At 38.2% G+C, this 16344-nt stretch overlaps 1 protein-coding gene across 6 annotated transcripts in view; it reads right to left on the bottom strand.

Annotated features, from left to right (window-relative positions):
• The window catches only part of ap2m1b (adaptor related protein complex 2 subunit mu 1b), a 30160-nt gene extending 13816 nt beyond the window's left edge, over nucleotides 1–16344 (bottom strand). For 5 of the 6 annotated variants that reach the window (XM_039764933.1, XM_039764951.1, XM_039764941.1 and 2 more), the window contains exons 1-2: nucleotides 16217–16344; nucleotides 10905–11019 (exon numbers count right to left, since the gene is read on the bottom strand). In XM_039764933.1, the coding sequence (XP_039620867.1) occupies nucleotides 10905–10978 (74 nt within the window). In that variant the 5' untranslated portion in view covers nucleotides 10979–11019; nucleotides 16217–16344. The remainder of the gene's footprint in view (nucleotides 1–10904; nucleotides 11020–16216) is intronic. The other variant, XM_039764958.1, reaches the window with a different exon arrangement.

Below are 16344 nucleotides of genomic sequence, written 5' to 3'. Positions count from 1 at the left end.
ATATTTCTGCATAAATATGACCTAAAACATCAGATTTTCACTCAAGTCTTAAAAGTAGATAAAGAGAAACCTGATAAACAAATGAGACAAAAATATTATATTTGGTCATTTATTTATTGAGGAAAATGATCGAATATTACATATTTGTGAGTGGCAAAAGTATGTGAACCTCTAGGATTAGCAGTTGGTTTGAAGGTTAGAGTCAGGTGTTTTCAATCAATGGGATGACAATCAGGTGTGAGTGGGCACCCTGTGTTATTTAAAGAACAGGGATCTATCAAAGTCTGCTCTTCACAACACGTTTGTGGAAATGTATTATGGCACGAACAAAGGAGATTTCTGAGGACCTCAGAAAAAGAGTTGTTGATGCTCATCACGCTGGAAAAGGTTACAAAACCATCTCTAAAAAGAGTTTGAACTCCAGCAATCCACAGTCCAGAGTAGTCGACCAACAAAGATCACTGCAAGAGTAAGGCATGTAATAGTCGGCGAGGTCACAAAGGACCCCAGGGTAACTTCTAAGCAAATGAAGGCCTCTCTCACATTGGCTAATGTTCATGTTCATGAATCCACCATCAGGAGAACACTGAACAACAATAGTGTGCATGGCAGAGTTGCAAGGAGAAAGCCACTGCACTCCAAAAAAAACATTGCTGCTCATCTGCAGTTTGCTAAAGATCACGTGGACAAAACAGAAGGCTATTGGAAGAATTTTTTGTAGACGGATGAGACCAAAATAGAACTTTTTGGTTTAAATGAAAAGCGTTATGTTTGGAGAAAGGAAAACCCTACATTCCAGTATAAGAACGTTATCCCGTCTGTGAAACATGGTGGTGGTAGTATCATGGTTTGGGCCGGTTTTGCTGCATCTGGGCCAGGATGGCTTGCCTTCATTGATGGAACAATGAATTCTGAATTATATCAGAGAATTCTAAAGGAAAATGTCAAGATATCTGTCCATGAACTGAATCTCAAGTGAAGGTGGGTCATGCAGCAAGACAACGACCCTAAGCACACAAGTCGTTCTACTAAAGAATGGTTAAAGAAGAATACAGTTAATGTTTTGGAATGAGCAAGTCAAAGTCCTGACCTTAATCCAATTGAAATGTTGTGGAAGGACCTGAAGCAAGCAGTTAATGTGAGGAAAATCCCCAACATCCCAGAGTTGAAGCTGTTCTGTACGGAGGAATGGGCTAAAAATCCTCCAAGGCGGTGTGCAGGAATGATCAAAAGTTACCAGAAATGTTTAGTTGCAGTTAATGCTGCAAAAAGGGGGGTCACACCCGATACTGAAAGCAAAGATTCACATACTTTTGCCACTCACAAATATGATATATTCAATCATTTTCCTTAATAAATAAATGACGAAGTATAATATTTTTGTCTCATTTGTTTAACTGGTTTCTCTTTATCTACTTTTAGGACTTGAGTGAAAATCTGATGTTTTTTCTTTCTGCATAAATGACCTAATTCTAAAGGGTGTAACTGTAAGTCTCTCTTTTTTGTCAGTATGGCTTTGACATAATGGATCAGAAGGCGCATACTAATTCAGCGTGAGCAGGAACAGTCAAGAATAAAACTGAATAAAAAAAATTCACATCCACAATCATTCTCAGTCACGCACAACACTCACATCCACGTCCACAGTTTTCCCAGTCTCGTTTGCACACAAGATCTGACACAGTTTTCAAATAAAGGCGGGGTGTAACAAAACAAGTTTGTACCACGTCTTTATCTGAAAATGCCGTCAGATCGGAAGGGGGGTGTGTGTGTCTGGAAGCTTGAACGTGAGTCAGACACTAAAACTGGGGGGCTGCACTGAATAAGATCCAGTTTGATTCTCTCGATCACAATCACGCTCAAACACTCCCTAAACCCCTGGCCTCTCATGATTTGACTCTAAGTAACAGCGCCAGCGTAAATTCACACCCGATCTGACGCTGTTCATTTTCAAATATTGCATTAGTGCAATGAGGTTTTCCAATTAATTTTATACCCAATGTCCCATATATTTGTCTGGTTTTTTTTTTCTCCGTGTTGTGTCAACATCGTGCACCAGAAGGCATGAGCTTATTCAGTGCAGCAGGATCAACGCACATATACTGTGCAAGGCATGCATGGGTGCCACTGTGAAAAGAAGAGTGTTCATAGCTCATATTGCAGAGAACTTCATCATTGCATCTTACTAGAAAAGGCAATGGAAAAAGAAAAGGAGGATGCAACATCAACAAGCTTCTGTTGCAAGACAGCTGCTTCCCCAGGAAAGTCACGCTCTAACATTCCCACCCCCCCATATCGCCTCTCCTGATCTGACTCTAAGTAACAGCACCAGCGTAAATTCACACCCGATCTGACGCTGTTCGTTTTTCAAATATTGCATTAGTGAGATGATGTTTTCTGATTAATTTTATACCCAATGTCCCATATATTTGTCTCTTTTTTCTCCGTGCTGCGTCGACATCGTGCACCAGAAGGCGTGAGCTTATTCAGTGCAGCAGGAACACTCAATAAAGCTGAATTTAAAATAAATAAAAAAAATCAAGTGACGATGAAATACGAAGAAGGCAGATTCACCAGCATTTGTGTCAGCTTTTATCCCTCCAGATCAGAGAATGTCCAGTTCCATTACCTCAAAACACTACTTGCATCTACAGTTATTCCCAGTTTCAAATAAAAACTAAAAACGTCGGATCCCTAGGGTGGTGTATGTATGTATGGTGATCATGACTGAGAGAATAAAAGTGGAAAAAAAAAGTAACTTTTACAAGTACAGTTCTATAAATGTACACAGTCTGTGACAGACGCAAACCAAATGTGTACTGTATAACATTAATAATAATAAGAGCAGCTCACTACTGAAAACAGCAAATACAGGAGACAGTCAGGATCGAACCGGGGACTCTTGATTCCAAGTCGGCAAATCTTACCGCTACGCCACGGAAGCTGTTGCACCGTCCTTGAACCTTTTGTTAAAGTGTTTATTTGATCTTTGGAAATCAGGCTTAACACATTGTACACTTCATGTCTACATTTTGTCAATTACTACTAAAACATGAAAAACTTTTGTTTTAACAATGTGTTCACTGTACATAGATTGTTGTAGACACAGAACACACATGAAATGCATGTGTTCCAAATAACGATATAGTATTTATAAAAAGGTGTGATTTTGCTTGACTTCTCGCTCTATACAACTCCAAGCAACTGACACGCAGGTAAACAGACTTGAGCTGAGAAAACTGTGCGCCGGTGGGGGATGTGATAGCAGGCTTCTTGCGGTTTGCTGCTTATCAACACATTTACAGGACAATAAATACGCTGATGGAGAGGTGCGAAGCGAATTAAGGTGGGACGGATCTTTTGAGTTTTTTCGTAGGCTCTGGTAATTCTAGTGTTAAATCACTAAATAACCAGCTACAGCAGGGGTGTGAAACTCTTTTTAAAGCAGACCACTTCATCAATATTCAACACATTGCAAAGGCACGCAATGACAATCCGTATTCTCAAATATCCCCTTTGAAAGTATGGTTCATACTGAAACGCCTCAACTACACCACCACACGCACGATGTACATGTTTCACGCCAAGTCTCAGGCCTTCCTTTTCTCTACCCTTTAAGGAGTCAGTTTAAAATACAGATTGCAGTCTTATATACAGTATTGTGAAAAAGTATTTGCCCCTTCTCGATTTCTTATTTTTTGCATGTTTGTCATGTCAAATAAATTTAAATATTAGACAAAGATAACCCAAGTAAACAAAATGCAATTTTTTAAGTGATGATTTTATTTATTAAGGAAAAAAAATTATCCAAACCTACATGGCCCTATGTGAAAAAGTAATTGTCCCCTTGTTAAATCATGAACTGAACTAGCCATACCCAGGCCTGATTACTGCCAGACCTGTTGAATCAAGAAATCACTTAAATAGAACCTGTCAAGTAGGCCAAAGGATCTCAAAAAGGAAGACATCAAGCTGCAATCTAAAGAAATTCAGGAAAAAATGAGAAAACGTAACTGACGACATCTATCAGTCTGGAAAAGGTTACAAAGCCATTTCTAAAGCTTTGGGACTCCAGCAAAACACAGTGAGAGCCATTATCCACAAATGGAGAAAACATGGAACAGTGGTATACCTTCCCAGGAGTGGCTGGCCTACAAAAATTAACCCAAGAGTACAGCAATGACTCATCCAAGAAGTCACAAAAGAACCCAGAACAACATCTAAATAAATGAAGGCTTCACTTGCCTCAGTTGAGGTCAGTGTTCATGACTCAACCGTAAGAAAGAGACTGGGCAAAAATGGCATGCTTGGCAGAGTTCCAAGGAGAAAACCACTGCTGACCAAAAAGAACATAAAGGCTCGTCTCACTTTTGCAAAAAAAAAAAGAAAAAATAAAAAAAAATCTAGATAATCTCCAAGACTTTTGTAAAAATATGTGAACTGGTGAAACAAAAGTTGAACTTTTTGGAAGGTGTGCATCCCATTACATCTGGCGTAAAAGTAACACAGCATTTCAGAAAAAGAACATCATACCAACAGATGAACATGGTGGTGGTAGTGTGATGGTCTGGGAATGCTGTGCTGCTTCAGGACCTGGACAACTTGCTGCGATTGATGGAACCATGAATTCTGCTCTCTACCAAAAAGACCTGAAGGAGAATGTCCGGCCATCAGTTCATGACCTTAAGCTGAAGGACACTTGGGTTCTGCAGCAGGACAATTAACCAAAACACACCAGTAAGCCCACCTCTGAAAGGCTTTTATAAAAAAAAAAAAAAAATGAAGGTTTTAGAGTGGCCTAGTCAAAGTCCAGACTTGAATCCAATTGAGATGCTGTGACATGACCTTAAAGCGGTTCATGCTCAGAAACGGGTGGAGGAGCGGGCCAAAATTCTTCCAAAGCAAAGTGAAAGACTCACTGCCAGTTTGATTACAGTTTTTGCCACCAAGGGTGACAACCAGTTTAGGAGACAAGTACTTTTTCACATAGGGCCATGTAGATTTGGATAGTTTTTCCATTAATAAATACAATCATTGTTTAAAAACTGCATTTTGTGTTTACTTGGGTTATCTTTGTCTAATATTTAAATTTGTTTGATGATCTGAGCCTGGAACAGGGGAGAGTCCCGAGGCTTTGGAAAACATCTTGTATCACCCCAGTCCCAAAGGTATCACGTCCTAGTGAGCCGAATGACTTCCGGCCTGTTTCTCTGACGTCACATTTGGTGAAGACCATGGAGCGGCTGCTGCTTCACCACCTGAGGCCACAGGTCCACCACGCCCTCGACCCTCTGCAGTTCGCATACCAGGAGAAGGTGGCAGCGGAGGATGCCATCATCTATATACTACACCGATCCCTCTCCCACTTGGACAGAGGCAGTGGTGCTGTAAGAATTATGTTTTTGGACTTCTCTAGCGCCTTCAACACCATCCAACCTCTGCTCCTTAGAGACAAGCTGACCGAGATGGGAGTAGACTCACACCTGGTGGCATGGATCATGGACTATCTTACAGACAGACCTCAATATGTGTGTCTTGGGAACTGCAGGTCTGACATTGTGGTCAGCAACACAGGAGAGCCGCAGGGGACTGTACTTTCTCCGGTCCTGTTCAGTCTATGTACATCAGACTTCCAATACGACTCGGAGTCCTGCCACGTGCACAAGTTCACCGATGACACTGCTATTGTGGGCTGCATCAGGAGTGGGCAGGAGGAGGACTGACACTGCTATTGTGGGCTGCATCAGGAGTGGGCAGGAGGAGGAATACAGGGAGCTAATCAAAGACTTTGTTAAATGGTGCGACTCAAACCACTTACACCTTAACACCAGCAAGACCAAGGAGCTGGTGGTGGATTTTAGGAGGCCCAGGCCCCTCATGGACCCCGTGATCATCAGAGGAGACTGTGTGCAGACTTATAAATATAAGGGACTGCAGCTAGATGACAAATTGGACTGGACTGCCAATACCGATGCCCTGTGTAAGAAAGGTCAGAGCCGACTATACTTTCTTAGAAGGTTGGCGTCCTTTAATATCTGCAATAAGATGCTGCAGATGTTCTACCAGATGGTTGTGGTGAGTGCCCTCTTCTATGCGGTGGTGTGCTGGGGCGGCAGCATAAAGATGAGACACCTCATACCAGGACAAACTTGTTAAGAAGGCAGGCTCTATTGTAGGAGTAAAGTTGTACAGTTTAACATCTGTGGCGGAGCGACGGGCATTAAGCAAACTCCTGTCAATCATGAATAATCCACTGCATCCACTGAACAGTGTCATCTCCAGGCAGACGAGTAGCTTCAGTGACAGACTTTTGTCACTGTCGTGCTCCACTGACAGACTGAGCAGATCGTTCCTCTCCCACACTATGCGACTCTTCAATTCCACCCGGGGGAGTAAATGCTAACATTACTCAAAGTTATTATCTGCTTTTACATGCATCTTTATTTCTATTTAATTTAATATTGTTTGTTTTTTTTTTTTTTGTATTAGTATACTGCTGCTGGATTATGTGAATTTCCCCTTGGGATTAATAAAGTAATCGATCTATCTATGAAACATTTAAGTGTGACAAACATGCAAAAAAATAAAATAAAATCAGGAAGGGGGCAAATACTTTTTCATAGCACTGTAGTTTAGACTAATTAGTCTTACACCTTGCATTAAAATGCATCTCTGGTCTGGACAGAGATAGGACAGACGCACCATATACACACAGCAATTCTTGATTTAGAGGTCTCTTACATTTATTTGCCCAAAACAGAGCATCAAACCTACTAGCCTATAATTAGAATGGCAACATTCTGCTCTAACCCAGCAAGAAAAGTGAAAAGAAGGTGACGTACCTCACGTAAAAAGAGGGTGACATGCCTTTCTGGTATAAAAAAAAAAAAACTTTAGTGTTTTAGCATGATGGAAAATATTTGACAGACTCATGATGGACTTGCAAACCGCTGCCGCCACTGCACTCAATTCTTTTTAAAGCTGCACAGGCGTGTCACCGCTGGCCACATTTCTGTGGCTTACCTGTCAGCTGCCACAGTCCTACACTACATTTTTGCCTTTTCTGTCAACTTGATTGCTGTATGTGGATAGAAAACACATTTATATTTTCACTCATTTTAAATGTACTATTACTGATGGAAATGATCCACTGCTGCATCCATATAATGTAGCTTCTATGATTAAGCTATGAAAACATGTCTGTGGGGACTAAATCAGCATTTTAAAATATACTTATTTCTGAAATCATCCTATACTTAATTTAAAATGTAATACGTAAACCAAGCGAGTACTGAGAAGCTTTTGCCCTTCTCAAAAAATACAGTGACAAATTCTGTATATTGGAAATTACTGGTTATTTATCCTCAAAAATGATAAGAGGGTCAATATCATGGCCTGTGTAATGGGGTGCTTCACATATTCTCATGGTATACTGAGCAAACTTGAATAAAAGTTGAGAACTGCAGGTATACAGCACTGTTCATAACAATATAAAAATGGAGGGTGCTTTTGAGAGTTCAATTATAAACCCACTTGTGAAGCAGTCAATAAGGGTTCAAAACAAGCAATGCTTTTTTAGAAAAGTTTAGTATTAATTCGATTAACATGTTTTAAAGGCCAAAGCTGCTTCTAACCAAATTCATCAATGCTGATCCGTGCCTTTAAACAAGCTTCCTTTTTAGCTATGCTGCATGTTTTTTATTTCCCAAATAGCCTCTTTAACATATGATAGAAATGTGAATGTATTTTCAAAAGTCTCTTACCTCTGTTAATTAAGATTTTGTCTTTAAAAAAAAAACTTGCTTTATACTAACAATGACTCGGAAGTGGCAAACACACAGAATTGATAACCCCAATTTTTTTACTGGTATTCTGAACAAAAAAAAAAATTGGTGTAATAACTAAATCGATAAAAATGTATGTAACCCAGAAAACAATGGATCCGCTTCTGTTGACTAATAAACCTTAATACGTACCCTTCTATGTTTCTAAGATAATACCTACATCCCCTTTGTAACTAAGCTACTCTAATCAAACTTTCCCCAAAAACCCAACACTTGTAGTTCAACGTCAAGAGAAAAATAAACCACACAAAGATGCACTGCCAATTTAGCTGCAATGACACTTTGGACACATACAAAAAAATAAAAATTGCTACGAGTATTCAATAATTTAGTACATGAAATTTTCTAGAAGCCCATCCTCCAAGTTATCATACTGGAAGATTCTGCATAGTTTGTGAAGAAAAAAAAAAAATACACTAAAATTATAAATTACTGGTGCCAAAGATGAATGCACTATTCAATACAAAGTAGCCACTTCAAGTTTTCTGATAATGATTATTCACCCGAAGTGCACTTTGAGTAGACGCTTGCACAAGCCAATTGAGCACAAAGTACTCCAATGCCCAACTGTAAATTCTTAAACCTTTCAGATCCCCAATTTCTGAAATAAGCCATGTTCTATTTTTGTCACTTCAGACTTCTCTGTATGCCCATTTTGTCATAGACACAATAATTATTTTTCCCTTCACAGCATTCACCATTATGTAGTAATGACTTGTAGGTAGCTTTCTTTGCATTTCAGCAATTTATCATTTTTTGTAGGCGATAACATACTGTCACCAACTTTTAGAGACGCGATATTGCTGTTAATGGGAGCACGAGGGTTATTTTAAAAATAATTTACCAAAATATATGCAAGGTACAATTCAACAGGAGTATTTCTTTCAAGGTATGTCACATTTAGTGAACTTCTGAGTACTGGTTTGTTGATAATCAGCTTTAAAAACTCTATATTTGAAAAGCTTGAAGGAGACTAATTGAAATTCACTCAAACCCTCATCAGTTCTCAAGACTCTCAAGCTCTCATCAACTGGTCCACAAAACATCACAACAATCTTTGTTTGCAAATTACAATATTACAAAATTTTCAAATACAGACATGTATCTTTTTTTAAAATGCTTAAAACCCATGTGAGGGATATTAAAATGCATTTTTCCACTGAAAGGATTTTTGTTCCCCCATAAAAACAATACTTCCACCAATAACGAAATATGGAGAAAGTGGAAAAAGTAAAAAATACTTTAGGAAAGAGCTTTCAATACAGCTACCGGAATGCTGCATTGGTAATTGTGCATACACAATTGCCATGCCTTTGGCTATTATGGAAAGGTTGAGCCTGCGGGTCTACAAAATTCTTGTTACGATAAATAAGCAAACTGCTGAAGATTGTAGGAGTTTGGTTTTAACAACAACATGTACATTCTCATAAAATGTATGCATGACAACCACCCCAGAAACAATGAATTTTAAAAACAGCACCTTTTACGGAGTATATCATACAATTTTCTCAGTAATGTAAGAAAAACATAATTTAAAGCTACAACACACAATGCTATATTATAGCATGCATTTGAAGCTTTAAACTTAAGGAAATACTTACAAATGAAATACATACCAATATTAAAAAAATAAGAGTTAAAAACAGCAAAGCAGAGTAAGCATCTTAGTAGGCATGAACCTAGAGAACAGAGTTCCAGAGAATAGGAGTTACTAAGGTGAATGAGAGTTCAGAAGGTGTTGCAGGACTATGAGAAAGCAAAAAAAAAAGTCAGTGTCAGGAGGCATGTGCAAGTTTAAGGCCATGGAAGGGAAAAAAAAAACAAAAAAAAAACTGTACATTCTAACACACCAGTATACTCCAAGACTTTTGATGACAATGTGAACTACAACATGAAGCTGGTGTAAGGAAGGATGGGGTATTCATTGTGTTTTGTTATTAAGTGTGTATTCTTAATGCGGCACTTTAAAATCTGAAGTTTACTGAAAAGAACTACCATAACTTAAGCAAAGATGACAAAAAATAAGATTTTTGCACTGGTAGAAGAGAGAGCTAGGATCTAAGATTCAAAGCTTAGTCAACTGAGGACAACTGAATATTTTTTTTTTCAAATGAGCTTTAGCTAGGGACTGCATACACAAAAGTAAAAGCTTTGTCACATTTTAATTACAAGAGGCTAGTAGATATCCATCTGCTTTTCTATGAACAAAGTGCATTTAAAAAAAAAAATGAATATGACTGGAATCAACTGAAAGCAGTAGCATAGACAGAACAAAATACTGATTACAACTTTAACACAAACAACAAAACTCTGTTTTAGTGCTCCTCAACCACACTAAAGATTACTGAAATTCAGTCAAGAGATTTTATATTGCTCTGCCCCCAAGCACAGCCATCAGGCATGTTTATTTGTAAACAGCAGTCTTAAAGTCTTTTTTCATATTATTCAGTATAAAAGCTACACAAGTGATAAAGGCAGGGTGTTACGATTTGGGCTAGCATCAACTCCGTAACCTGTTTATAAGGGATCTGAAAACTTCTGCCCTCCAGCAGATGTACTGCTTAAGCTGTTCACAGATTTTCCCCAAGAGTATGTATGATGGATTGTTTAGATAAGCTGCATTCAATTAAGGCATTTGTTAAATAATTACCTGGAGCATACAATTTAGAACATGCTCTATTAAAGAATAACTGTGCTCTTATTGCTTAAACTCTCTGCTATAAAGCATCTCAAAGGACAGCACATGAAACTTGAACAGTACTTTTTATAAAAACCAGGCCAAACCTTGCTGTTGTAAAGCAAACCAAAGGTGCATTATACACGTTACATTTTAAGTAAATGGCTGTATACTTTTTTCATGACGTTTCCAAGAAACAGAAATGCCCTAATCATGGTTCACCAATACTGTATTCATCCTAAAAGACTTATTAAAAATTTTTACAAGAGAAGAACGATCCCACCCATGAGTAACTGCAGACTGGGCAAAAGTCTATAACCAGGCCAAAACCAGTATCAAAAATTCCACATAAAAAGATACTCCTGACTTTACAAGAGACTTACCCTATGTCATCTCTGTAGACTCGGGAGATGAGTACCTCTCCCTTATGATTGTAAATGAAGAGCCCTCCAATCATGGTGAATTCACCTCAAATTCAGCCATCCATCATTATCAACCCTGTAGGGAGAGGGAGATAAAGCACAGTTGAGAGGATAGTCTTGAAAGTAGCACACTTGCTTTCTTAAAATGCAAAAACAGATTACATCTACTTAGGGTGGGGCGAAAAACTAAAAAGAATTATTGAGAAATAACTTTTCCTCAATAGAAATACAAGACATGGTCAATACCTCGACAGAACCCATTCAATCCATGTTTTGACAGACATCACAAAAAGCTAATGATAGTGAGAATAGTGTCTTCCAGAACCAATCATCTGTCTGGAATAGAGTTTCAGCCACATCAGGTTAGGTTGACACAAACAGCACTAAGCGTAAGAACAGCAGCTGGGTACAGCACATGTGCTTATGTTTGGGCTACTGCAGTTTGTCAGGAGTGTGAGTGAGATAAAAGTGAAAATGATGACAATGTTAATAAGAACTTGAGGCGGGGGTAAAAAAAATAATAGCGTTACCGAAGTAGACACCGCAATGGACACTACTCAAGGCTCAAAAGATGAGAATATTGTTGAAATGAATGGTCCAAGGAATTAGGTAGTGTGGAAATTTTTTGGCCGTTTAAAGTCCAACAAGACACAGAGTAGCGGGTGCTGTAAACTGTGTTGAAAGCATTTTCCCCACAAAGGCAGACAATACCACTAATCTTTTGTACCATCTGAAACAGTGCCACCCTTTGGAGCACTCACAATGCAGACTCTACAGACATTACTGAACTAATAGGAATTTCTTGTGGCTATCTTTTTAATGTCTTGGAGCATAAGCTGACAACAACTGAGTGATATATATCAAATGTCTTTGTTTTAAATGGTTGGGAAACAAACCCACAAATACATAGTTTGAATCTATACATTGGAAAGGATACGATATAGAGGTAGTTTTGTTGAGATATTGTAATACCTACTTTAGTTATTTGGAACAGACCAAATAATTTACTTTGTGTTCTTGAAAACTTTAAGATTTTAGTTTTAGATTTAAGATTTTATTTTATTTGGAGATGACCAAAAAATTGTGTGCTCTCCTATAAAACTTGAAAGCTTTTTACTAGTTAGAACTGAGACTTTATTTTGTATTATCTATTTTATTTGAAATTGACCAATATTGATGTATTTGAAATTGACTAAATTGAATTTAGTGGTGCAATTTGTGTTCTCCTGTAACACCTGAAGTTGTTGAATGTTCAGAATTAAGCCTATTGTTTATTATATACACATTTTATTTATTTGAAAAACAGATGCATCATGTTCTACAGTACATTTGTCATGTTCAACTTCATAGAAAATAAAATTTAAACCAAAATTAACCTTATGATATCTTCAGATCTCACTTAGGTGTAAAAAGGAACATTTAGGCTTGACATAAAATAGTGATTCGATTTATTTTGTGATATCGATATTGACTGATATGAAAAAAACAAAATTACTGTGGTATGATTCCCTAATCGCCCAGCCCTACATCTACTGTATCCCTAAGGTTTTTAAAAAATAATGTAATTTTTAGCAGGCCTCTCTGACTAATCTTGTCATTCAGAAAGTCAAAATAAAAATATGGAAGATGTTTAACAGCTAACACAAATTATATTTTAAAACTGTACTTGCAGTCATATTTTGCCATTTAAGACTTATTTCACAAGTACTAGTAGTTTATCTTCTGATTTAGAGCAGAAAATTACAGAAGTCTCCAGTGAATAACATATGGTCTAAGGTGCCAAGTGCACAAAACTTTTTGCTGCTAGAAACATACTTTTAATACACTTTAATAAAAAAAATCAAGATACATAACAATTGCTTAATTTTATATGTTCTAGAAGTCCATGTGAAACTGCTATTCAATATAAGTAGCAATTAAAAGATTTGCTTAAATACACTTGCCATTATGTATGATGCATTAGAGTCTGACTAAGACCCCTAAAAATTCCTCACTAATCCCAGAGTTGTTTTCACCCATTTCTGCTTTTCACACATGCTGTCATAAGTAAAATAACTTAAGTCTGAAAATCCATCAGGAAACACTGAAAGAAATTTTATTTCATATGAAATCTTTACATCAAGAACTATGAACATTTGACTCAAGATTGAGCACTTAAACAACAAACAGATATTTTGAGAAAATTAATGCAAACACTATTCTATGAAGTAAAGCGGTACTTGGGACAAGCACAAGTGTTGCACCTAAGATTAAAATCTACAATGATTCCAACAGCCTAATTCAAATCAGAGAGGCAGAGGAAGGAAGAGAACTCCACTCAAGGATATGTGCCGTCTCTGCAATTTTCACGTGTGCGGCCCAATTCCATCCATTTCACATGATTGACACCTCCTCCCCTATCAAATAATGGGTTAATTACAGTGGTTTAAAACATTAAGATGTCACATTTTAAGATGCAATTTGCAAAACCAAAGAATAATTAGTACTTTGAGCAGTTTATATATTTTTATAGCAAGAAGTTCACAAAGGAAGATGAATCATGCATCTTAAAATAGTCTTTATTCCTGAGATTTAAAATTCCTCACTTGCTATACATTTCCTTTAATTCCTGTATATCTAATCATTTTCATCCGATGATGACACCTGGCAGGTGTTGAAAGCAAAGGAATGCAAGACTATTTTAGGATAAACCATTTTCTCTTTGTGGACTTCTTGGTATAAATATGCAAAGCATAACGCAGACCTTAACAAACAAACAAAACAAAAAATAGAACACACAGAAAGCCAGGGTAAAATGGATGCCATTTTTTGTGAGCCTATAATTGGAAACCTAAACAGTTTAGGCAGTGTTCAATAGAGGAAAGAATCTGACCAAGACTGAATTTTTTTTATGAAAAATGATCTGCATCCTGTCATCATGGTAATTTTGCAGGATGCATGAATTTAATATAAACTAGAGGATGCAGTGCAAAAACAGTCACTGGTGTTAATCAATGCTATCTCAAAGCTCAAATTCCTAAACAGAAACTACCCTGGTTATCTGCATATCCACACTATGTCTGCAAATGTTTTCCTTGCACATCTCAAAAATGGGAAAGTTGGGTTAACTGGCAGATCTAAATTGAGCCCTCATGATATGTGGTTGTGTATGCGAGTGTGTTCTGGCCAGGATGGACAGCATGTAAATACCAAATGGGTATCATCTTAGAAAGTATATGGACAATTGAAATCCAAAAATCAGACACTGGGCATAGGATTGATTTAACATATGTGAACAAAGAGCACTATATTCAATATTATAGTGCCAAATAACTGACCTCATCCCACTCAAATACACTAGTTCTCAAACAAAATTCTCTTGTTTTATCAAACTAAAACCTAAAGTGAAAAAAATTGAATTATATAAATTAAAAAGCAAGTGTAAGACAATGGCTGAAAAGAATTTAAAACAGAATGAAAGAGTGGGTGTCAACTGCAGGCTTTTAGACCATATTTTCTATGGTGTTTTTCAGTGAAAATCTGTAGTACAAAATACATCCCACTATAATAACAAACCAAATGAATACAACACATGCTTATTATTCCCTCATCAAGTAAGAGACAAAGAGCTCCAATTCATTAACTTCAATACCAAACTGTCAATAACTATTTCTTTAACATTCAAGGTGTAGCACCACTAGACAGAGGTAGCTTAATTGATTTAATCCATATGTAATGGCAGTTTACTGGAGGAGTACTTGGAAAACGAAAAATTACATTCATTATCTGTGGACTATACAGAGTTAATCATTGAAACCTTAAGGCTTCAAATCCTGGGGCATTGCTTCTACTATGTTCATAAAACTTCTTAGAAACATTGGGCACAACCAGATAAATAAGGGTGGGTGGATGTAAATATAAAATAAAGTATCATAAATACTAACTGTAGCAAGACATTTATTCAATTCCTCTAACGGGCCTGACTAATCTAATTTTAGGGCTTGAGGAGTCTACAGGTATAGCAAAAACATCAGGGCAAGGTTTGGAACCAACTCTCACACCTGTGAATTTCAGGAAACACTTGTTCAAAACTCGTGCTGGTTTAGCTGTCCCAGTTAAAAGACACTTTTTGGATGTGGAAGGAAAAACAGGAGCACATGGAGAAGATACAAACTGAACACAGACTGTATTTGATCTGGTTTTTATATCTAGTATTGAAAAATGCATCACCAGTACAGAATTAAACGTCTAACGAAAGCAGCCAACCAATGACTACACCAAGCTTTCATACTACATGACACAAGCATTATCAGTGGTTCCTGTTATGGCATAAACAATGCTTCAGTTGACTGAAAATCTACATTGACTATCATTTTCTTAGACAGGCAAGACTATTACCAGATTTACAGATAAATTAAGGCACAATGTCATTGTATTCCATTTACTCTTCCAATTTTAAAACTCCAACTGACGAGCTCTTCCGAGGTTAGCTGCTATTCCAGCTCTGGCTAATAAGGAGGCTCCCTCAATAGGGCTCGGCTGGCACCATGCCAGTCCTTACAGAATCCATACCTTGTTGTAACCCTTTACATCGCACACACTTCTCCCATTCAAGAATAAGAAAACTTTAAAATACACAAGCCTTTATTCCTAGCTATTTTCCACTAAAATCCACATCAAAACTGCATTTGGACGCCTCAACTCTTGGAGAGGCCCTGCACTGCAGACTGGCTCATCTGACAATGCGCTTCCTCCATCTTCAAAGTCTTGTACTTGTAATCGCACGCTTATATCAATTCACATTAGAATAACCGTGCCACCGGGGATTAAATATAATGCTCCAGACCACCTCGTCGCACCGGCTCGTTACTTTCGTCCACCGTCGACACCGACCGGACGGCCACAATCTCATTCCAGCCCCCACACTACCGCAGCACATCCTCCCCCGCCAAGCCGCTGGCTCCTAACTCCTTCCCGCTCACACAGGGCCTCGTCAACACACTCAACGAGCTGCCAAGCGGAACGTCTTTAGTCCTTTCCTCGTCCTGTGCGGACTGTCCATTTCCTCATCCACTTTACCTGCTTGCACCAGGGCACCGCTTGACATTTCCCGAACCCGTTCGAACCGGGCCGCATAGCCACCCTGTCACACCCCCGTTAAGCGACAGCCAAGATGTCCGTCTCCTTAGGGACAACTATCTTTCATTAACGGATTCAAGCAATCCTCGTGCTACATTTGTAGACTCTTGAACAGCATCTGTAGGTATACTTCCCACGATAGCTCTACCTCTTACCGTCTCTTGGTGGTGTCGGAGCCCGGCTCCACTGTTCTCAGACGGGCGTTCCGATTCTCTCGCGTCTCCAAGATGTCTGCCGGTCAGCCTTCAATCTGGAAGCAGTCAGCTGACTGGCGTCATTACGC

The sequence above is a fragment of the Polypterus senegalus genome, chromosome 1, assembly GCF_016835505.1.
Source record: "Polypterus senegalus isolate Bchr_013 chromosome 1, ASM1683550v1, whole genome shotgun sequence".
Taxonomy (NCBI): Eukaryota; Metazoa; Chordata; class Cladistia; order Polypteriformes; family Polypteridae; genus Polypterus; species Polypterus senegalus.
This window is presented reverse-complemented; position numbering and strand designations above follow the sequence as displayed.